At 44.5% G+C, this 24,025-nt stretch overlaps 1 protein-coding gene across 1 annotated transcript in view; it reads right to left on the reverse strand.

Moving 5' to 3' along the window:
- COL6A3 (collagen, type VI, alpha 3) overlaps positions 1 to 24,025 on the reverse strand; it is a 54,755-nt gene that overhangs the window by 23,051 nt on the left and 7,679 nt on the right. Inside the window, exons 4-22 of the mRNA XM_009887586.1 lie at positions 21,208 to 21,810; positions 17,810 to 18,409; positions 15,935 to 16,501; positions 12,617 to 13,237; positions 10,863 to 11,462; positions 9,662 to 10,264; positions 8,675 to 9,277; positions 6,917 to 7,263; positions 6,456 to 6,534; positions 5,967 to 6,112; positions 4,498 to 4,590; positions 4,015 to 4,068; positions 2,907 to 2,978; positions 1,915 to 1,941; positions 1,753 to 1,797; positions 1,594 to 1,647; positions 1,349 to 1,411; positions 894 to 959; positions 159 to 212 (exon numbers count right to left, since the gene is read on the reverse strand). Of these exons, the coding sequence (XP_009885888.1) occupies positions 159 to 212; positions 894 to 959; positions 1,349 to 1,411; positions 1,594 to 1,647; positions 1,753 to 1,797; positions 1,915 to 1,941; positions 2,907 to 2,978; positions 4,015 to 4,068; positions 4,498 to 4,590; positions 5,967 to 6,112; positions 6,456 to 6,534; positions 6,917 to 7,263; positions 8,675 to 9,277; positions 9,662 to 10,264; positions 10,863 to 11,462; positions 12,617 to 13,237; positions 15,935 to 16,501; positions 17,810 to 18,409; positions 21,208 to 21,810 (5,297 nt within the window). The remainder of the gene's footprint in view (positions 1 to 158; positions 213 to 893; positions 960 to 1,348; positions 1,412 to 1,593; positions 1,648 to 1,752; positions 1,798 to 1,914; positions 1,942 to 2,906; positions 2,979 to 4,014; positions 4,069 to 4,497; positions 4,591 to 5,966; positions 6,113 to 6,455; positions 6,535 to 6,916; positions 7,264 to 8,674; positions 9,278 to 9,661; positions 10,265 to 10,862; positions 11,463 to 12,616; positions 13,238 to 15,934; positions 16,502 to 17,809; positions 18,410 to 21,207; positions 21,811 to 24,025) is intronic.

Here is a 24,025-nt window from a genome sequence, read left to right on the forward strand (position 1 = left end):
CCAGGCATTTTGCTTTTTACTTTTTTTTCAATTTTTTTTTTTTTTTTTTAGGTTGAACTCCTGACTCTTGTAAAAGCAAAATACTTGTAAAGCAGGAGGCTAAACAGTTATTGTCAAGCTAAGCTCAGCTTTTGCTGATTAGGCATCTGGGAGCTCACCTTCCTCCCAACTCCACCGCCTTGTCCATCCACACCCACTGGTCCTGGCTCTCCCTAAGGGAAAAGCAAAACTCAAGTAAGGGCCCTGAGACAAGCAGGCACCAGGAAAATAGGTTAGGTTCTCAAAAAATGGGTCCTTTCACACTCTCACACAAGCTACTCGATATTCCCACATTAGTGGAAATCCTTCTAACAACTCATGGAGACTTTCCTTCACGTTTCCCAGCTAGCGCAAGCCAGCATTCCCATTCTTTGGGAAATGCCTTCTGACATTTTAAGATGCATTTTTATTCTGAACTAACATGGAAACAAATGGGTTTTGAAAATTTCCAAGGAGCACGTGTCATTTTTTTTTTCCCCGAAGTTTTCAGGTGAATCAGGACGTTCAGATTGGGTATCATCTAAACAGTTGTCTGCTTTTGACTATAAGCTTTAAGAAAACTGGAAGTTAATTTCAAGTACAAAGTTGTTTTCAGTGACAACTTCCCAAAATGAAATAATTTTAAAAAAAAGTAGCACACACTTTTTATACGAAATATCTTCTAAACTGACGTCTTCCCAGAGAAAGTTTTGGTTGCAAACCAACATTTTTTCAGTGGAAAAAATATCCTATCTGACAAGTCATGTTGAGTTTAAGAACTTGCACCTTTTTGGCAGCATCTTCTTTTCTTACTTTCTCTGTCCCATTCTATTGTAAAAACCAAAAAACAACAAAAGACAACAAAGAAACTTTACCATTGGTCCAATTTCACCCTTTTGGCCTCTGGTTCCCCGTTGAGTATTATCAGCTCCCGAATCTCCCTGAAAGCAATAAAGCAATGAGAAACATCTGTGTAAGTGGGACATGGAAGTCAGACATCATAAACTGCTCAGAACCAACATTTCTTTTCTTCTTTTCTTTTTTGACTGAATTACATGAAGTATTATTGGTGTTTTCAGACAGACGCAGCTTTTCAGCTGAGAAATAAAAGTATTGAAGAGGAGGAAGAAGGGAAAGTTTAATATTATGTAACAGTGATTGACAAGTTGGTATTAAGAGCGTGTGTTACCCCACATGTCTTCTCTTGCTCTGTCACTGGACCTGCCGCTGTCAAGTGACATGTAATAAGCCTGAGTGAATGCTTACTGATTACCCTCAGCACTGGTGGAAAGTGGGTGGAAAATCAAGAAGATGCCTTAGCAATATTTACCGGGTCTCCACGGAGCCCACGGTCACCTCGTTCTCCTCGTTCACCTTTAACTCCCTTATCACCCTGAGGGAAGAGACAGAGAGTTAGTGTGAGCTGCCCTTACTTGTTGAAAGCATCTCTGCTGCTGCACACCTTTGCCCAGGTCCTCGGCCCCGAGGCCAGTGTGATGGCTTTCCACTCTCTCCTGGCTAAAATCCACCTTTTCACCATCATTTAGCCCCATCGGAAACATGATAAAAACCTACCCTCCTGCCAGAGTATCCCTTCTCTCCAGAGGAGCCCGGCAAACCCTTGTCTCCCTAAAAAAGATAAATGTTTTAGAATATTTGACACTTTCAAGGTGCTTCTTAGATGCTTCACTGAAGCATTTTGTTATAAAGTGAAAAGCAATTAAAATGACCAACCTCTTCTCCATCAATGCCGTCCAGACCCATTTCTCCCAGTTCACCCTGCAGAAGAGAGGCAAGGGTCAAATGCTCACCAAGGGAAAGGGGAATGGGGAGGGGGATACCAATGCATCCATATGCTCATGCTCCCTGCTGTGGCATGTGGAAATAGCTCCATACCTTCTCTCCTGGGAATCCCCGAGAACCCTAAAGAGATCAGAAAAGGGAGTTACTCCACTTTTGCCCAGTTCATCACGGTAGGAAAGCAGTGGGGAAGGGGGGCTGTGCTTGGTAGCAGACCCAGAGCCAGGACCGGGGTAGGACAGCCACAGCTTGCTGTACCAGGGTTTGACTGTCCCATATTTCTCTTATGCCAATCTTCTTCTCCAGCTGCCTCCTCAACACTTGTGCCAAGACAAAATATGTGCATCATGGGGTTTAGCCAGCTGATCCAATAAAATAGCTTACTTAGCCACAACTCTTTCTCTACTGGCTTTCTTTTCTCCCTGGACCCATTTTTGTATGAATCCAGATCCAGTCTTGGTGCCTTTGTCCAAGGCTGGACAGCTTGTTAAAGAGGCTTGGTATCTCAGCTGCAACCAATGGGCTTGGTTCACGCACTCCTCTGCTCCCTGCCAGAGGATCCTGTGGTCAGAGCAAGTGGTAGGGAACATACCCTTAATATTGCTGAATATTTCCCATAAATATTATACGTTTCACCACCTTTTCTGGCTTGTGACATGGCTGCTGTCCTGAACCATTTGCTTAAGGTTCCTCTTTAAAGCAACAGCCATGGGTCACTTTTCTCCCTCCTCCCCACCAGCAAATTTCCATCCACGTGCCATCCCAGCTCTGGGTCAAGACACATGCACCCCACTTCTTCTTGTTAAGAACAAATCCATCTGTACTCACATCTTTCCCCTAGAGCCAGACTGCAGAAAATAAATCAACCTTGTCTGCAGATTGAGCCCGGGTTGCTGGGCTGCCCTTTTGCTCTTCACAGCAACGCTAAAGCCATGACACCTGCTGAAAGCCTTGGTGCTTGGCCAGGTGGACACCACCACTTGAGTGGACTTGGCAGCTGTTGTGTGACATTGTAAAGCAGCAGGAGTTGGTGAACTCTCACCAGCTGGACTCTGGGTCTGCTCCATGCAGGCTCCTTCCACACTTACCTTGGTTCCTCTGTGCCCAGGGCATCCCTGGAAACCCTGCGTCCCATTCACACCCGGTGGTCCACGCTCACCCTGTTGCATGGAGGGGAAAATGCAATGATTAGGGTTTGCCTGCTAAGCACATTTCTTCAGATAACTGCATGCATCAGCAAGTGCAGAAGGTGGCTAGGAAGCACAGGAGCAAATGGAGCATCAGGTTTTGAAAGGTCAATGCCTGCCTACCCCACTGTCTCCTGCCCACAACCTTCCTCATGTACAGACCAACCACAAGTCTTCATCACAGAGAGAGAATCCTCATCCTTCCCAAACTCTCAGCTATGAAAGAACTTTATAAAATTTCTTCAAAAGTAAAATGACAAGATGAAACCTCCAGAGCTCTGCATAGATGTCTAATCCCATTCTGACCTTAAAGCCCGAGGAAAACATTGCATTGCACATGATATCTGAGAGCAGCATTTGGTCCCTGCCTGTGCTATTGGAAAAGCCATGAGCACCGCCAGCCCCTTGGCCTTGTCTTCACCTCCTGGGTGTGATGTGTGGAGAGTTGTTTATTCCAGCGTGACGTGGGATTCATGAAGTAAGAGTTTGGATTAAACAGTCCTAGTAAGAAGTCATGGGACTCATGTTGTCTGCCACTGTGATGGACAGAAACACCCCTTCCTGGTCCTATTCTTGGACTAACTCAAATCTTTCAGCTGCATTTGGTATGGATAACTTTGGGATAGGCTGCAGCTTTAACGAAGTTGGCAAATTTATTTTGTTCATAATCAACCTGCCCTGCTTATAGGTGTTTGGGACCAGCTGAAAACATTCCTACCTGCCTTGGAGAAGTAGTACAGAGCTGGGTCACATCAAATAATGGGAGTTATTCCCCCTGTGATGTTTTCTTCAGCTCTGAAGCAGCTCCTTACTGACCTTCTCCCAGGAGCAGCTGGGACCAGTAACTCAGGCCACCAGGTCAGGGAAACACCAAGTTCTGCTTGCTCTCTTGTATAATCCATGCCCACATTCCCGGCAGAAAATATTTAGGGAAAAAGCCTCTAAATGCTTCACTACCATGAGGTCCTTAATTTGAGCAGTACCACACAGAGCAGGGGCAATCACTCACCGGTCCTCCTTCATCACCAGGATAGCCTCCGTAGCCAAGATCACCTGTGGCACCCTAGAAGACAACAGAGAGGATTCCGCATTTCTTTCATAGTTCTGAGGTGTCTTTCTAAATTGATATTCAAGATTTCCCTAGATTTGCACAAAGCAGCTGCTTAGTCATCTGTATAAACAAGTTAATGAGAGAAAACCCTTGACATCCCTAAATTGTTTCACAAGACACTTCACCCCCTCCTTCCACCCACTCATCCCTGCCCTCTTGGTTGTTTTACAAAACAGAGGCTGTGAGGAAGGGGAAGAAGAGCAGCTCTCAACTGCTGCGCACAGCCCAGGGCCAGTTTTAAAATGGCGGATAAGTGGAGATGACCTTTCTGTTAACATCACCCATTACAACTTACGCAGCCTGCACATCACCCACCCATCATGACCATGGTGGATGCTGACCTTGCACAGGGACCCTTCATCTCCAGATGAAGTGACCTACCTTTGGCCCTATGGGGCCCGGCACACCTCTGTCCCCTCTCTGCCCTGAGCACTTGCATGGGACCTTGCAGCATGTCCTCTCTGCGATGTTGTCCTACAACAAAATGCACACGAAACAATAGGAAGGTGTTAGAAACCTGGCAGAGCCCCAGTGCCATAACTCCTGCAAGCCCTAAAGTCTGTGCAATTGCTCCTGTGACAAGCATAACGTTGGTCCAGCAGCATTTTGGGGTCTCTCTGCCTTGAAACACCCATGATAGCAGGAGAAGGAGCTGTGTGTTGGCAGACTGGTTAGGTTGCAAGGTTAGAAAGCAGCAGTCAACACTACCTTTTGGACATCAGAGGCAAGGGTTTAAAGGGGAACTGTGGGGCACAGAATTTGTAGAAAGCATTTAGAAGAAGATCAGTCCCCAGAGCAGTGCCTGTCACTGAAGAGAGAAATCTCATCTCCAAAGAAACAAATCCAGGCTGTGGAATAGGCCACAAGAAAGTCATTGCAGCAACCCACAAGCTGAGAACAATTTGCAAGCACACAGCAAAAGAAGAAAAGGGAGGGGGGGAGGGGGGGGAAATGCATTCAGAGAAATCACAGCTTGGTTTTGCATCATCCAATAGAAAGAAAAGAATTTACTTTCTTTGCCAAGTACATTTCTGGCTGCAAATGTTTCCTGCCAGCTTTGCACATTTACATTTTGAAAGGATTTTCCTAGGCAACTGAATTACTTGGGGATGGGCTGAAGACTAGCCCTTATCCCCAAAACCAAAGTTCACTCCCAAGTGGCTGCACTTTGATTTGTGGAGAAGGGCCCAGCAAGGTTACCACAGGGATCAGTGGTTAAGTCCAATCTTATTAAATATACTGGAAAAGGAGCTTAACGATGCTGGTAGCAGATGTGAAGTTGGGAGAAACTGGACATACTGAGGTTGATTGCAAATTAACTCAACGAACTCAAGAGGGACTACATAGATGGGAGGGAAGTAAATCTATGAAGAAGAAAGGATAACTCTTTCATCTGTTAAAAGCATGTCTGGAATACTGTCAGTGTGTCAGCTTGAGGAAAGAAACCTAGAAAGCAGTGCTTCTGCAAGAGATTTAGCACTGAAAGGCATGACAGTGCATTACCCATAAGGTTAAAAAAAACCAACAGTATAAATATAGGCAGAGGGTGGGCTTTTTGGCATGGCAGGTTTTGATGGCATCTTATCCCATCCCATTTGACCTAATCCCATGCGCTGTAGCCTTAGCTGGAGTAGGCCTTTTCCAGGAGCAGTACGAGACCAGGCAGCACCATGATCTGCTTTTAACTTTATTTGCTGTGGCATCTGTAAAAAGAGCTGACGTAAAATAGGGAGGGGAGAGGACCAGAGCCAAGAGGGTGTAATTCAGCCACAGTTGAGCCCTGCAGGAGATCCAGCTGTCGGCTTTCTTCCAGCATTACAAGACAGCACTGCCTGTGCCAAGTTACTTACAAGCTGCTCTGCCAGCTCGAAATCCAAGTCCAGCAGATTAACTCTGAGCGGTCTGTTGTAGGTGAACCCACGACCAAACTCTAGCTGCATCACTTTGTCATAATCGCTCACTCGGTCCAGCCCAACGAAGATGAGAGCGTTGACACCTGAGAGGGGGGGGAAGCAGAAGGGGCTGTGTGATGGGGCGAGATGCTCTGCAGAGCCTGAACACCCTTCCCTGTAAGGATGGGTCATTATCTGCCTCTTCGATTGAAAATAGAGCTTGTTCAATGGAGAACAAGCAACTTCAAGCTCATTCAGTGCAAGTTACCCACATGCTTAGGTGCCAGCAGGTAGCTAAATATCACAGGAAGGCAACAAAGAACAACAAGTGAATGTAGAAATCATGAATTTCTTATTCATTACTATCAAAAGCTGGTGGATTGATGGTGGTAAAATGGGCCACATGTTAACACAGACTATAATCACTGCCTTGAGAAAAAAAATTACCTTCTGTATGCAAAGCAGACGAAGCAGCCTCCAGCTGGTCTATGGAGTCATCTGCACCATCAGTAAAATGGATTATGACCTGGGAGAGAAACAAATTTATGCCAGGACCCAGAATATTTCAGGTGTGAAATGCAATCAATGTGCAACCTGCAGGGCCTTCTTCCAAGGGACGTTTCATCTGAGAGGAGATGGCGGAATTGCTACACCCTTTCCAGGCCACAAAGCTTTGCATTTCTGTGCCAGACAATGGTACATCGTAACATGCAGGTTCCTAAAGCACGAACAGGGAAAATCTAGAAAGCAATCATTTTCAGCCAAGCAGTCCTCATGGCTACTGGCTGCAATACATTTATTTATTTAATTAATTTTATTATGAATTTACAGTTGCTTTGCCAACTAAAATACACCGGAATTCAGCTTTCCTGGCCAAAACCATGCCAGCGGCCTTGCTTTTGACTTACCTTGGTGCTGCCAGAGGGCGCTGATCTGAATTTGTTCAGGTAGGAAGTCAGTGTATCTGCTGTGAGAAAATAGGGCCCACGGGTGCGCATGCCTTGAAACCTCTCAAAGAGCTCAGGCTGGTACTCGGAGAAGTCCAGTCCCTCCACGGGTCCCCCCCGAGCCTGGGCCATGATGGATACCCTGACGTTGGGTGCCTGGTTGCCGGTGCAGCTGATCTTCTGCAACTGTGTTATTCTGTTAAGCACGGACTCAACTCTGGACTCCAGACCTCTCTGGGAATTAAATATATTTTGGCCAGGCTCAACATCCGTGACATCGAAGCCAAGTATCACATCTAAGTCACAATCTGAAAGGGAAATGCAGAAAGAGAGAAGAGGAGAGCATCACTGTTGAGCAATACAACTGTTGCTTTTCAAGTAATGACTTTCCTAGTTATTCTATTAGTCGTTAAGAGAAGACACTCTCTGCATCAAAAACTACCACCATTTGATACACAAGTGCCTCAGGCTTCCGTTCATCATAGCAATGATAACCTGGGAAAATCTGCATTTTATGAATTTTAATTTCTTTTTTCCTGTGTAATTGCTGCTTAGCATTGGGATGAGACTACTAAACCAAGTCTAACAGGATTTTGCATTTTCATCAGGCAGCCAACACTACTGCTTTCTCTCCACTGCATGAAATCTGTCAGTACTTGCACCATGTTCATGTACCTTCTGCCTGTACTTGAAGCAACTGTCCTCCAGGCAGGAGGATGTAACATCTCCTGTGCCTACATGGGCTTTCAAGCATGGAGGTACTTGAAATGTCTTTGATACTAATCACACTGGTGCTGCACTTGAGAAGGATTCATGGTTACCATCAGGAGCAGTTTGCTTTTCTCTGCAGTTAGTTTTTCATCACGGCTGGAGCTGCTGCTCAGCTCAGGGCAGCTGTGGCTCTCCTTCAGCTTCTCCAGAGGTTTGGGAGATGCCTCTGCTCAAAAGCTAGAGGGCTGAGCCATGGTTTGTTGTGCTGGGAGTAGGATTTGCCATAGTGTAGTAAGTTAAACCAGCTGCAGGGATTTTGGCCGGACAGCAATACCAGCTAGCTTACTCACCTCAACTCCCCTTGTTTGGCTTCTGAAATAGCCAAATCTTGGGATTCCTTCTTAAGGCAATTTTACCTTAAAATACAACCACTCATGCCCTATCTTTTTCTCATATACCTGTCACGAAATCAAGTGGGCACCCTGAATGATCTGGCAAGAGAAATTCTCATTTCCATCACATCATGCATACCAGGGACTAAACAGCCATGGAGTCCAATTAACTTGTTATAAAGGTAGCAGGCAAAAGAAGGACCATCACTTTTTGTTTTGGCACTAAACAAGTTGGTCTGCCAACATGCCACTGGCATCATGTGACTATGCATCTGGAGATGAAGGTAGTGAGACTTAGTCCAAAGGACCCCCTGTGATGTGAAAGTAGGTCAGTTATTTAGTGCCTGCCTGTCATATCTGAAATTCTTCCACCACAATGGCACCTCTGTGGTGATGGTACACCAGTTGTTCACATGCTGATGCACACCAACAGGCATCTCTCATACCAGAGGCTTGCAGCCTACCACCAGGCTCATGGAGGAAGTCTGGCCCCATGCTACACCTCAGACTATAGGCAAAGCACAAGAGTGGGCTGGATGAGTCCATCAAAATGCATTGGATAATAAAAGCCACCCTTGGGAATAACCTGAGCACATTATGAAAGGATCATGCTTACCTCTTGTAACATCTGTTGTTCCTGGGCACAATTTCTCTTCCATAGCGGCTTCCAGTGTAACCAGGACCTGCTCATTCAGCTCAGACAGCTCCTGAGCTGTGGACGTTCTGAAACTCATGGCGCTCTCGCTGGCCAGCCTGCTGACTTCCTTCAGGTCGATGTTTCTCACACCAACTGCAAATACCTTGACGCCTTTCTGTGTGATTTCCAAGGAGGCACTTGGCCCGTCGTCCGAGGACTTCCCACCCGTGACAATGAAGGCGATCTGGGGCACCCTCTGGTCAATTCGGCTGCCGGCCTCCTTCACAAAGTGTTTTGCCTGGATGTGCTTGATGGCTGCACCAGTGTTTGCCACTCGGCCGCCTTTGTAGATGACTTTGTTGATGGCATCTAAAATCTGCGGTTTGGTGGAATAGTCCTTGAGGAAGAACTCATCGGTGACATCTGAGTTGTACTGGGCCAGTCCTACCTGGATAGAGTCGCCATCCCTATAAATGGCATCCACCACAGAGTAGACAAACTGGAGAACTTCTTGGAAGTTATCTCTCCCCAGATTGATGGAGCCATCCAGCAAAAACACAATGTCAGCCTGCTTTTTACCTCCTGGAAAGATTGCAAAGAAACACAGTTATTAATAATTGTTTGTGGCATCTATATTATTTAAGAAGCTTATTGCAGTAGTGTTGTGCTTCTCTCTTCTCTCTACCTTTTTTGTTTCATTGGTCTTTGGCATGCTTTACATCCATACAAGAAGGAAGGTTTTATACCGCACATTTATTACACTTCATACGTTACTTGTTTTTGTGATAGGCACTCTCATCTCATTTCAAATTTAATTCTATTCTTTCCTATGCTCAACAAGATCTTCAGTCTTCTTTAAAGCAATGTGACTAAATGGTTGGGAATCAAAAGGTGTTATTACGCAATCATTTCATATTAGACAAATTCTATCTGTGCTCTGTCCAGAAAAGTCTACAGCAGTCTTACCAGGTCCTAAAAATCCAGGAGTTTCTGTTGTAGGTATCGGAAGCTCTTCGAGAATACTCTGCACCTTCTTTTCTAAAGTTGGGAGTCCTGTGAAGTCCCGTACCACAAGCACACGCTCAGGGTCATTGGTAATGACCTGCAGCTGGCCCCTGTCCACATTCCTGGCTCCAACACCCAGAGGTTTAATGCTTGTTGAAGAGATCACGTTAGCAGGCCTGTTGACGTCATCCTGCGACCGGTCTCCAAGGATGAGGACTAGGTGCTGGGGCACTCCATCTTCTATCCTGCTCCCCGCAGACTTGATGAAGTAATTCTTCACCACATAGTCTAGGGCTTTGCCAGCATTCACAGGGGACCCCCCTCTAAGCCTCAAGCGGCGGATGGCTTGAAGGACAGCATTTTTGGACTTGTGGGTCTTCAAGTAGAACTCAGGGAAGACATTGTTGCTGAACTGCACCACGCCGATTCGCACTTTGTTTGGCCCAACTTCCAGCTGCTGAACAATTCTGCTGATGAAATCCCGAATGTGAGCAAGTCCATCGGGCCTAACACTGTCAGAGCTGTCAATAAGGAAGACTATGTCTTTTTCTTCACCAGAAACATCTGCAGGGAAGCAAGGACAGAGGAAATTACTTGTGTATCAAGTCTCTGCTTAAGCTTTGCTGGAGGATTTCTGTGCTATCTGCTCTCGTGTGATGTAAAATTGCATGGCATATTTTAGCCAACTTTAGGCATGGTGCTACAGGGAGCCTTTCCAGATGGGTTTGTGTGCAAGTGTGCATGCATGTGTTAGCAGTCTGCCTAATATTCAAAGCATGCATTACTCAGAGCCTTATCCGTTTCATTCATTAACAGTCTTCTCTAGATTTGTCAATTTTTCCAGCTTCATTTAGCCCCAGATTTATGTCTCTTTCCTAGAGAGCTGCTAAATGGGAATAGATGGTATTTGACTTGAAAATCAAAATATGTAACGTATGTAGGTACCTGACTTGAAAATCAAAAAGCTGTAATCTACTTAGGTACTTGGGTAGAATTTCCACATATCTGAAAGTTTCCTTCTAAAACTGTACATGTGCAACACCTTTGCTTTTAACTAAGGAAAACCTCAGTTTAGAGAGAAAGGATGGAAAGTTATTTACACATTTGGGCAACATTTACTTGAATAGCAACACAGAGGCAGCTGGTATTGACAGAGCCTTACCTATAGGGGGTTGCACATCTCCCAGCAGCTGTCTTATTTGGTCCACAGTCAGGGTTTCAATAGGAGTCAGCAGCTTCTGCTCGAGGCTGGGCAGTTCCTGGAAGCTGGAGACTTGGAACACATAATCAGGACTAAGGGAAATCTGTACCATCTCCTCAGGTTCCACGTTCTTTGCTACCACCATGGGTGCCACCCCCACTTGTTTAACTTGGAGTGATGGGTACTCTAAGTCATCATCGGACTTGCGGGAGGAGAGGATGACCAAAAACTGAGGGACACCCTCCTCTATGCGGCTCCCGGAGGGCCGGGTGAAGATGGTCTTTGCCACAAACTCAAGGGCCTCCCCCACGTTCACCTGCTGACCACCCTGTGGCCGCAGCCGTCTCACAGCACTCTGCACCTCATCCTTGGTGGAGTGGGCATTGAGCAGGAACTCCACGTGGGGATGCTCGCTGAACTGGACCACTGATATCCTGGTGGTATCAAAACCCACGTCCAGGTTGTTCACTATCCTCTCAATGAGATCGCGGACAAGGTAGAACTCCTGGGCAGCATAGCGGGAGCCATCAACCATGAACACGACATCTCTTTTCACACCCGCTGCAGGAAAGAAGGCAGCAGTTAGAGGTTGCATCAGGCATTGTTTATGGAGAGCAGCTAAGCTCATCATCTACTTCACTGGCCCATGCTTTTTGCCATGGGGAGGATGTTTATTGTTTCATTGCCCGTGATATCTTCTGGGACCCCAGCAGGCAGCTCTGTGTTCAACCCAGAGACAGGACCAGTCTGCTAGGCACACCCCCAGGCAGTGGGGCAGGCAGCAACTTCCAGAGCGAAGGAAGCAATAGGGAGTAGGGAAAACCTGGAACAGTAATTCCTTGTGGGCTCTCCACCCAAGGAAACGTAGCCTGGTGATACTCCTTACTCAGGGCAGGTTGTCAGACAGCCTTGGGTTGTTTTACACTCAGTACCACCCCTCTTTCCTTGGCTTTGTCCTCTAGGACAGCTTCTACCCTATTATTCTCACAGATTCTGCCTTTCCAGGATGACTTTTTGCTTCCTAACAAAGTGCTTTCTGCAGTGGTAATGCAGGTCAGAGCCTGAATTATTGCTGAATATCGCACTGATAAATGAGGATGTAGGAAAGCAGTCTCACTGTGAAGGAAAGGAACAGATAGAGTAGGATGGTGGACTTCAAAGGGACTGATCTAGGGCGGGTATCTTTCACCCCAGGCATACTCTGGCTGGATTTCATTCCAAGCGAGACCAGAAATGGAAGATATGAACTTTTTCCTGATGCCCAGTTCCAGTTTCCCTTCCCCCAGTGAAGGAGCATGGCAAATGTAAGACACATCAATAGGTCTTACATTTAGCAGGAAGCTGACCTTGATTTGTAGTGGTCTTAAAGCTGTATCACCAAAATGATGCAATTTCCATTCCGGAAGGACTAGCATAGATTTGAAATCTATCAATTTGAAATAAGATTAGGGCCATAGCATTCACTTTGTGGGTCTTCCATGCAGATACAACATGGACCACCTTGAGGGATGGCCTTAAAGGTGTCTCAGCTGAATTACACAGCTCCTACCAACCCTAAGAACATTAAAAAAATATATATCGACAGTGAGACCAAGATGGACTTGGAGTCTTAGCCATGACCATTTTTGCTTTTCTCAGTTTGTGTTGCAACCATGATGTTACTAAACATCATATTTTGCCGCTGACTTTCGGTGCAGACACAAACATCTTCTCACCTGGGCTGGGTGATGTAAAAACCAGATCAGGGGCAAGTGACTCTATCTCTTTCTTGGTCAGCCTGATGACTCGGTTCGAGACGACCTGCTGCACCGTATCCAGCTGGTTGAAGTCAGGCACAGAGATAGCAAAATCTGGGAGGAAAGAAATCGTCTGCAGCTCTGTGAGGTCAGCATTTCCAATCCCAATGCCAAATGGCACTGTGCCACTTGTCTTCAGGACCACCGAGGGCCTCCTCACATCATCCTGGGACCGGTCAGCGGTCAGCAGAATCAGGAACTGCGGGACGCCCTCTGCTATCCTGCTGCCACTTGACACTGTGAACACATTCTTGATGAGATAGTCCAGGGCTGCTCCAGTGTTCAGAGGAGATCCTCCCATAACCTTCAGCTCCTGGATTGCATTGATCAGATCTGCCTTGTCTTCGTGGGTGTCAAGTAAGAACTCGGGTTGTATGACATTGCTGTACTGCGCAACAGCGACACGGACCTTGTCACGACCGATATCCAGGCTTTCAACAACCCTTTGGACAAAGGTCTTCAGTAGAGGGAAGCCTCTTCTGACACCATCTGAGCCATCGATTAGAAACACCACATCCTTCTTCTCACCTCTCTCAACTACTGTTTGAGACAAGCAAGGGTAGGGGGGAATAAGTGAGATTCTCTTTTGTAGTGATTACTATTCTCCGCATACATTGAACCAAAGGAGTACAAAGCTGGGGGAGGGGTTAGCGAGGTGTGAGAGCAGGTGATTCGGTTCCTTTGCCATTGGATGCAATCCCTGGTGAAGAGGCAGATGGGTGCAAATCAGTAGTAATGGCAGTGCAACACGTGCTGTGCCTTACCCACCGAGTCATAGAATCATAGACCCATAGGATATAGGGTGGCAAGGGACTCTGGGTGCCATCCCCTACCTGAGGCTGGGAGAAGCCATCTGCTCCCAAGGGGGCTGGGAAGCTGGCTTTGCAATATGCCACAGGAGTCTGGTGGCATCAAGGATCTGTTGCTTCCAGAGAAAACTGAGTTTCTGAAGGAAATGGCATACTGCAGAGAGGGTGCTCACAGGGAGCTGGTGAAGACAGAGAGAAAAGCTTTTCTGAGTCATCACTGAACTTAGAAATAAATAGTCCTGCACATGCTCAGACAAAATAAGAATTTGCTGGAAGGCACATCCAACCAAAAAATGCTGAAATGCTTTCCTAAAATGCTAGACACCGATTTAATATTTCTTTTCTAACTTCAAGCACAAAAAAAAAAAAAAAGAAAAAAGCTAATCGTGACCAAAGATTCTGTTTTTAAAAAAACAAGACTGTGAAAGGTCAAAGGTCAGGGAACTGTTGACACGTTCTGCTTTGACTAACAGAATTGCAAAGCTTTCCCTCAGCCAAGCAGAAAACATCTCTGCCTCTCAAACACAGCAACTGATGGATGGCATCCCCAAAAGTGCAGTTGGCTTATTTATGGCAGGGTCAAGTGTGACAAGCAGGAGCATGATCTGTCCCTCTGAAGAAAATCTTAAATATCTGCTTATGAGTGCTAGACATACAAAGAATTAACAGGGGCAGTTGAAGTCTTAATGTAGACTTCAGATCAAGTTTACTTTTTGAGAAGAATGTTGGAAAGTTGGTGGGTTAATGCATAGTACTGGAATATTAATACAGCTTGTTGAACAATACAGGTAGGAGGAGGGAGCACACATTGCCCGGTGTATCCCAGTTTTATACGTTTCCTCTGAAGTTCAGGAGCAGGGGAAGAGAGTCCTAACAAAGGTGTCTAGGTAGCAGATATAGAAGAAAAGAATACAGGTACTTTTATGAGGTGGCTCTCTTTTAGCCAAGAATACTAGAAAATGCAGGTCGATGCAGCCATTTGTGAGCAATTAGCACAATTATTCACAGTACTTGGTGGTCAAAGGGATTCAAAATTATCTTAACAAGACAGAAATGGTTTTAAAAGAGAGGACGTAATTCAAGAGCACTAGTTGTACTAGTCTGTTGAGGCAGAAGCTGCACAGATATAGGAAGGGCAATGACTCCACAAGGAAAGGATGGGATAAGAGATGACCAGGGGACACCATCGTTACACTCTGGTCATTTAGAGCACCCTGACTTTGGAGAGACAATGGTGAAAAGGTAGAAAACCTGCAAGACCTACAAGGAAAGATTGAATGGACTGGATACACAGCTGATGACACAAGGACCATGACAAGACGTACATGGCAAGATAAAAGTGAAGGAACGGCTATCACACAAAACACAGGAAAGAGCTAACATCTGTATCCTTGAGTTGAAAGAAGTATAAAAGGCTTAAATTATGACTGGGAAGGCAAAGGTTTGTCATTAAAGGGAACTACCTACAGATAAGGATAAAAGCAATTGCACAGATTGATTATGGAGGCTGGGGAAATCTCCTCCATGGGAGGATTTTCAGAAAAGAATAGACCAATGTCAGCTGCTTCTGGACAAGAAGATCCTGTTGGGGACAAGAGTATGTAGTAGATGGCACCCTGAGATCCCTTTCAGCCCTATTTCTTTTTATGTTTCTATGATTCTAAGTCCATCTGCCCAGGACTTTTACAGAGAGATGACATGGATGTTATTACACTTTTCCATGACCCCACCTACTGTTGGGAGACAGGTTAATTCTCAAATTATGGCTACCTCAGGAAACCACACAGCTGGAGGTGTGTAAGTTCCAATACCGAAGTGTCGATTTATAATTGTGGCCATGTAATTATTTTTTAAAATGTTTTTCTATCATTTAATTAATCCATACTCATTCCTGAGCTTGTAATGATATGTGATTCAAGAGCATCTAATTTATTGGTGCCTAGGTACAAAATGTAGAAACTGCTGTCATAGCCCATAGGAAATAATGGAGCAAGAGTGAATCCAGCACGCTGCAGTGCTCCTTACTCCCTACCACTCCTCCAGAGAAGGGAGGATGGAAAGAGAAATCAATACAAGCCTTTACTTGCTTCTTCTAGCCTTTGCCCAGCATTAGACATCAATTTTTGCAAGTTCTCTGCACCAATTACCCTCTTATTTCAGGTTTGTACCATGTTTTACACACTGGTAACAGCACCTACTGCAGACCTTGCAGCCAAACAGAAGGCTTTTTCCTTATTCATCTTTAAAATTCAGTTTGGACCTTAATGCTTTGCTGGATCAGGGTCTGACCAGAGGAAAATCCAAGTACAATGCAGTTTCTACATAATTGTTTTAAACATCACCAGACCTAATTGCCCCAGTTACCAAATTGAAAGTGGCATATAAGATGTGTCTTTCAGCCTTTTGGAAACCCAGGGGGTCCCTGTACCTGTTGGCTGAAGCTGGATTGTTTTCAACAGGTTGACTATGTTTGGCTGAAGCTCTGAAATCCGAGGGAGGGAGTCGACGTTCAGAATGAATTGTGGGGCATAAACTATCCTTTCCAGCTCTACAGGGTCGGCATTTTTGGCTTTGATAGCAAAGGTCACAACACCGGCTTGCTTCAGAGCATCTGATGGTTGCTCCACATCATCGGTTGATCTCCCAGCAGCAAGGACGACCAAAAACTGAGGAACCCCTTCTTCAATCCTGCTTCCAGCTTCCTTCACAAACAGCCTCCTTATAGCTTCATCTAGCGCAGCTCCAATGTTCAGTTGCTTCCCAGTTTTTATCTTCATCCTTTTCACTTTCAGAAGCATGTCTTGCTTAGACGGGAGTTCAGCAAAGTCAAATTCAACTTGGATGGTGTCACTGAATTGAGCTACAGCTACTCGTGTGGCATCAGGACCCACGTTCAGGTCAGAAATGACTTTGTGTACAAAGTCGCGGACAGCAGGAAAGCTACCCAAGAGGTTGGCTGAGCCATCAATCAGGAATAAAATATCTTTCTTGCTTTCTAGAATAAATTCACAAATGAAAAGAGGGGGAAAAAAAAAAAAAGATGTGAAGGCATTTTTCTTCTTAAACATCATCCTAGAAACTTCTCTGCAAATTAGCTGGGTTTCAATATGCAAAGCAAGTGATTTTCATTTACCAAAGTATTCAAAGGCTACAGGACTGAACAGTACCTTTGACTTATTTATCTGAGGAATAAAGGGAAGCAAGGACACCTCTCTCCTAGGAGTCAATAAATTCAGGCACCAGTCATATCATACATTGTATCGCATCATATAACTCATATCATAAATTGGCCATTTCAGATTATGTCAGTGATGTTTATGTTCTAGCAATCTGCCAATAATACAGGCATGAAGTACAACAGCAGTGGAGGGTTTTTTTCCTATTTAAAGGCTCAGTAGATAAAGAATAAATATTAATTCATACATACATAAAGCATTTTCTGTACTTTCTTAAAGTACTTCTCCCAGTTACAACACAAGGAGGCACCTAAATCCATAGGTAAGTTACGTCTTTGGGAGTAGAAAAATCCTTTTATGTGTTTCCGTTCAACAACCTTTTAATCTCATTGAATATCCAAGGCAAAACCAAGCATTTCATAATCTTATATCTTAACATCTTTCATATTCATCTTAATGGTCTCCTTTCCATACTAAGCAATCCTGGCTGGTTTTATGTCTTCATATGCACATAGCCACAATAAGAAAATTAGTTAGAAAATACCTGTTTAAGAAGAGTTAGCTCACCAACAGCTTTTGGGTTTAATTTTAGAGGCAAAGTTTGAATATTTGGAGTCAAATTCAGCCTCTGTGACAGCCTGATAACAGCACATCCACAGAGTGGTTCCGGGGAAGGATTCGGCCACCTGTGCCTGGCTAGATCTCTGCTCCTCTGTGCTCTTTGGCATGACTTTAACCTTTCCACACCACTCCTTGTGGCCAAAAGTGCTTGCTCCCATATCCTGAGCTAGTGCAGATGATGCATTTACAGGCTATGACATTATTATGGCAACGAAAAGGAAAAGGGAACACCTGACTGACTGGCAGGCATAGACTCACTTGGATCCTCCTTCAGTCCTGACCTGCCAAAGGACTTAAAATTGTGCTGGTTTTAAAGTGCGCGAGCAATGACTTGAACAAAATCAAGAGCTTCCAGTGTCAAGCCACATATTTAAGGTTAAGCACACCCCCTTACCACTTTGATGATTTGGGACCTTTGACAGATGTGAAAGTGAATGTTTGGAACAACGAGTCAAGAGAAACAAGATTAACTTAATGCAGTCAACATGAAGGAAGGTAGTTATTACCTGTTGGGGCGAGTGGAACCTCTTCTACACCTCCACTAACATATGTTGTTATGGGCTTATTTAACTCCTGGGGTAAAGCTGCCAGAGCACTGAAATCATCCATAAAATATACCATCCTTGGATTAAAGGCAATCTGCTCAAGTTCTGCCTTATCCGCACTCCTAACTCCAACAGCAAAAGTCAGCACTCCAGCCCGAGCTAATTCATTGGAAACTTGCAAGAAGGGATCGGCAGACCTCCCTGCCATCACCAGGACTAGGACCTGCGGCACTTGTTCATTTATTCTGCTCCCACCAGCTTCCGTGAAGTGATTCGAAAGCACAAAGTTCAGTGCAGAGCCAGTGTTCAGCACTGACCCCCCCTTGGGCCTCAGCTGCCCCATACGTTGAATTATGTCTGATTTGGTTTGGTACGAGTATAGAAAGAACTCAGTTTTAGGAGTGTCGCTAAATTGCACTAAGCCAACTCGGATTTTGTCACTGCCGACATCAAGGTAGTTAACTAGGGTGGCAACAAAGTCACGCACAAAGGGGAAGTTGGCATTTCCGACGTTGAGTGATCCATCCAAAAGAAAGATGATATCCCTTTTGGTTACTTGAACTGCAGTAGAGCACAGAAAACAACATGAGACATCACAGAAAACAAAAATAGATTTTTTTTTTCTCATGTGTGCATACAGCATACACCATACACACATGTAAACCTTGTTAGGAGGAAGGGGGGAGAGTGGGAGATAGAGAGGAGAAAGAGGGTGATCAGCACAGAAATAACAAGGAACTTTCTGGAAATGACAACATTTGGCAAGGGAGGTTTCTGATTTGTATTGAAAAGTCTCTTAAACGTCAGTTTATCAACAGGGCTCAGTCTCTGTCATGGCAGATGTTTTCAACAGCTGCTAATGCCAGACTTGCATGTTCAGGACCAGGTCCTTAGCTGGCAAAAGCCAGCCTCGTTGATGTTGGTGGAGCAACACTGAATTAATGCCTGAAGACACTCCACTTATCTGCCAAGTCACCGTGCATTCACTTGGGGCTTTCCAATGAAGCTTTAGGGAATGTTTCTGCTTTCTGGCACCTAACGTGTAGTTTGACACCCAGCGCTATCACCCTCTCCTCTAGGACTACGTCCTGCCCTGCAGTGACTTCCATGGTCACACTACCTTCGTGCCATGCAGCCAGCATTGGCTGGCCTGTGGCACAGTGTCAGGCTCCACTTGCATGGGAAAAACACATCTGTCAATTAAGCAATTTCGCTGGTATTTTGAGTAAAATAGCTTTTACTAATAGGCTTACAAAAGCTGGTCCCGATGAGGTTGCAACAGCTGCCTGAAACACCTGCCTTTTTGACATCTGCATTTAAGGCAGAAAACTGCATTTTAATGTCAGACATACATTTTGCAGGCTGCTGAAGTGGGGAGAAATTTCCCTCTTCTGGTAGTAATCAGTCAGTTTTCGTCTCCCTCATTAAGGAAAAATCCTTCCCAGGCTGTCTCCCAGCATCTGAGCCCTGAGATACAGATTTGCAACATCACCCTAAAGAAACCACAGCATCATCCCCCTGTGCTTTTTGCTCTAAATGCGTCATGTCTAGGTGACAGACCAAAATGCCAAAACTTTAAATGAGATCTCAGATAACTGATGAGTGGGCTCATCCAATGCATCCCTTGGATGTCTTCATCCAAATAAGTTACTCAAGAATATATTTGTGCCCATTGCTAATTCTGTTCAACATCTTTCTGTTTAAAGCATGTACCTATGGATATATGGCTATATTCATCCATCTCTCTAGCTTGCCTCGTCTCTGTAAGCTTGCTGTCCTATATATAAAATAAATACTGCGATATTAAAATCAAAATGGAGAAAAGGGCTCTTTGGAGTACAGGCATTGCTCTCAGATTTTATAAATTGTCTTGGCTTTCTGTATTTTTAATTTTCCCCAGAAAAGTGCCATTCAAGGCCCAGGGGGAGACAATATCTAGTTGAAATGTAACAGGCTGGCCTGTGTCAAAATCACTTTTGTTACTAATAATAGCCATTTTATGGACTAGGAGATGATTACTTGCTTATTATATATGTGAATAGCTGTGAGTACAGTAGAGCAGAAGGACTGGAAAAAAAGAGAAGCTGCATGAATGAGCTCTAAAGAACAAGAAAGTATGGGAACATTTTTAATTTACATTAAAAAATAAAAATGTCAGGTTTGGTGTATAGCCATGCAAAACTGTATTAGCAGGAAACGCATTCTGAAAAAAAGCTTATTAAATGATAAGTCCCGTGATATTCATCTTAATTAAGGACAAGTATTGGCAAACTGATTTTAAAATGTCTGCCCTTCATGTAAATCAGTCATAGGCTTTAATTCTTTAACGACCCTTTCCAAAAACTCATTTCCTTTTGCACTGTGGTTTATAATTTTAAATTAGTTGGAGAAACTAGAAAAAATATGGACATGGTTCGACACCCACTTAGAGCCAATGGGAACCTCACTACTGACCTTACTGGGAGCTGAAACAAGTCCTGTTTTTCTAATGTTTATATGCCATGAGACAGAAATGCAAGGTTCAGATATGATCTAGTGCAATACTAATTCAACCTCAAGTGTCTCTGTTGGGAAGAAATCCTGAGAAATTTGGTATAAGACCTCTATGCAGCTAGAACACCTCTTGAAATGCACGGGAAACTGCCTCAAAAGACATGACTAGAGATTGGATTGCTTCCAAAGTCTACTGATGTCAATGGCAAGACCAAGGAAAAAGAATCCACTGGCTTCATGGGGCTTTGGATCATCTTCTAGACAGATTAAATTAAAATCAACACTGCAATAATCTCGTATGTCTTTTAGGGCTTGAGCTAAGTAAATGATAAGAAAACTGTAAATATGTTCTTAAAGGGTCAGTTTCAGTCCAACAGCATCAGGCTAGCTTTCTCTGAACATCTCCATGAACAAACTTGCTTATTTTCTTTACATTCAGAAGAAACTTTTAAGCTTTCTTGAGCAAATATCCACTATGATTTATTTTCAAACTGGGGAAGAGATTATAACATTCACAGTGTGTCCTGTTCATAGGTTACACAAATCCTAATTGAGAGAAAATCCCTCCACTGAACGATTTCAGTACCTAGCTAGTAAAGCACATCTTCCACGTCAAGGCCTTTAAATCTTGGCAGCAAACATGGAATGGGACAAAAATCTCTGGGAAGGAAGGACAAGGCTGTAACAACGACCACACTACCAAATTCACTGATCTGTTCATGCACGTTTTGCAAATCAGAGAAAACATTTAGCTATGCTAAATGTGTGCTTGATGCTTTTATCCCCCTTATCTCTGCACATGATAGAATAAGAGTTGACAAACATATAAACCCTGTCTCTGTAATTAGGACAAGGTAATTAATTACCTGATGGTGGTTCTTGGACAATCAGTCCTCCAGAGAGCGTCCGGATAGGCGAGAGCACTTCGGGAAGAATGGCTTGCATGAACTGAACTCGGAAGTCATTTGGGTTGAACACAAAATCTCTCTCATGGGCAATTTCTTGAAGTTCTGCCAGATCAGCATTTCTCGACCCAATGGCAAGGATCACTATCCGATTCCTTTTCATCTCCGCTGCGGCTTGGTCAACAGCATCCCTGGACTTACCACCAGTGATGAGCACCAGCATGGGGAGCACTCCTTCCTCCATTCTGCACCCAGCAGCACTGGTGAAGAAGTTGGTTCTTACAAAGTCCAGTGCCGAGCCAGTGTTGAGTGCTGTACCACCCATGAGCTTCATTTTCTTCACGTTAGCCATCACATCCTTTCTGCTCTGGTGGGTGTTAAAATAAAACTCTGGCTTCACAGTGTCTGCATACTGTGCCACTGCAACTTGGATAAGGTCAGGTCCAACCTCCAGCCTTTGGACAATTTTGGCAACGAAATCACGAATTGCGTTAAAGGGGCCAGTCCCCAAAGCAGTTGAGCCATCTATCAGGAAGACTATATCCTTCTTGTTCACTTCAATAACTGCAAGTAACACATGAACATAATGTTAGCGGAAGCCTTCACCACAGTCTGTGCATCAATTCTACAACAGTTCAGAAACATTTAGACACCTTGTTTTTTTGAAGTACTGTTACTCTCAACACTTTTTAAAGGCTCTTGCTTTCAAAACAGAATTATTTTTTAGGTTCTAGCAGAGGGCTAATAAATTTGATTGAATATTTCCCCTTTCTAAAACACAGAAGTGTTGCAAGAATTGCATTATTTGTAAAACTTTATATTAAAATGCATATACATGTCAAAACAAGAAGGAAAGGCAGTCAGGAGAAATCTTGGCATGCAGCTGGCACATGAGATGAAATAAGCTGGTGATGCTCCCACCGTCTGCTGTGGAGCCATCTGAAACGTGACTCCGGTTTGGTCTCAGAAGGATTAGGTTCCCAAGAGCAATGACACAAGTAAAGAACAGTCTCCACTTACTCAACATACCTGGATTTGGGTCTTCACATCCTACATGTTATTCCTTATCTAACAAAAACAACTTATGTTTTTTCTTGGCACAGCTAGCCCAGTCATGAAAGAGCTGAATTATATTCTGGTTGCCATGTCTATAACAAAACGGGTCCCCTACGTTGTAATCTCTGAAACTTTATCACTGATGATGGCATAGGACACAGAAACAGCACAATTAGCTTTCCAGTTCCCTGGCTAAGTATGAAGGAAGATAGTCAAGGGGAAAAAAACCTGGTGTGTGGCACTGAAACCAAAGCACCATCGCATTTAATACAGCAAATGTACATGAAAAAACAGTAAATACTAACAAGACAAATACCATTATTATAAAAGCATTATACATGATGGGAGATAATCTTAATAGCATCTTTTAGACAACCCACATGTATTATTTGAAGCAGTAAGCTGTGGCCAGTATCGTAAATAATCCCAGTCTCATCATCACCTCCCTGGTTTCATGCCATTGAAGTGGAAAAGGAAACCTTGTGTTGCTTCCAGATTATGCTGGAGCATTATGGATCATTGTGTTTCATTGAACTTGGGGTGTCCTTAAATTGCCTACCCACCTAAGGGCTCCTGAGATGGGGTTAATATTCAAAGCAGCAAGTCCATCACCTCCCAGGCTCACTGTTACACCCAGCACTCAGTGTGGGGGAAGAGGAGACCCAGCATCGTCAGGATCTCACACCCCTCAGGGCAAGTGGTAGCAAACGCTCCCTTGTCCTGCCCGGATGGAAAAGGGCAGTCCGTCAGCCCATCAGGGCTCCTCTGTGTGAAGGCTGTTTACTTTGGATTTGAACAAAGAACAAAGCTTTGGCTGCAGTCCTCCTTGGCTGGACACCAGCTGGCCATGGAAAGCAGTGCTCCCAAAAGCTCGTCTCCGTCAGGTTTCTCATTACAGGCGAGTGCCATGAGATTGGGCTACCCCACGGAGTGATTTAGAACTGGAGATGAAATCTGCGACTCTGCTGTCCCCTCTGTCCTGGGACTCCCAGAGAACTGCCTCTGAGAGCAAGCGCGAGCCTTTGCAAAAGCCCCTCCAAAGCCTTGCTGGAAGTTGTTCAAATAAGGACCGATTGTCAAAATGTGAAGATTAAAATAGCCCATCATGGTGCTGTTGGACACAAAACTATGGGACCCTACAGGAATCGAATGTGGTGTAGCCCTCTCTTAGCCGCAGCCTCATGTGAGATTCTGGTGGCTTGCAGTTGACTACCTGGGCTATCAAAGCAGAGCTACTCACAAAGCAACAAGGATTTGTTTAAACTATCTCCTTTGCAGAGCAGTGAGACTTCCAGCATTCATCCCCCCAGCCGGGTTTTTTTCTTCATCCGTTACTCTGAGGAGGAGAGGGCTGAAAACAGAAAACTTTCCAAAGGGATAACAAGGGCTGAAATCCCTGCTTTGTATCACTCAGGAGAGATGTCCAAAGCACTTCCTTAGCTTGACAGCAGCTCGATAGTCAAAAATGGAGACCCTGGAAAATTTTGACTTTATATAGAAGTTTGTGGGAAACATCAAAGTGGCTTTGCAGAGATAAGGAAGGCCAGGAAGCAAGAGTTCCCTCTGTTACTCATTCCTCTTGCAGCTCTCAAATCCTGCAGTACATATCCTTAGAGAAGACGAAGGCAAGAACCGAAACCAAAACCCACAGGAAGAAACACCCCACGGTGCTAAATTCAATGGACACAATTAAAGCAAAAGCATTTAAGGAAGGCTGTACACA

Source organism: Charadrius vociferus, unplaced genomic scaffold, assembly GCF_000708025.1.
Source record: "Charadrius vociferus isolate BGI_N301 unplaced genomic scaffold, ASM70802v2 scaffold136, whole genome shotgun sequence".
NCBI lineage: Eukaryota > Metazoa > Chordata > Aves > Charadriiformes > Charadriidae > Charadrius > Charadrius vociferus.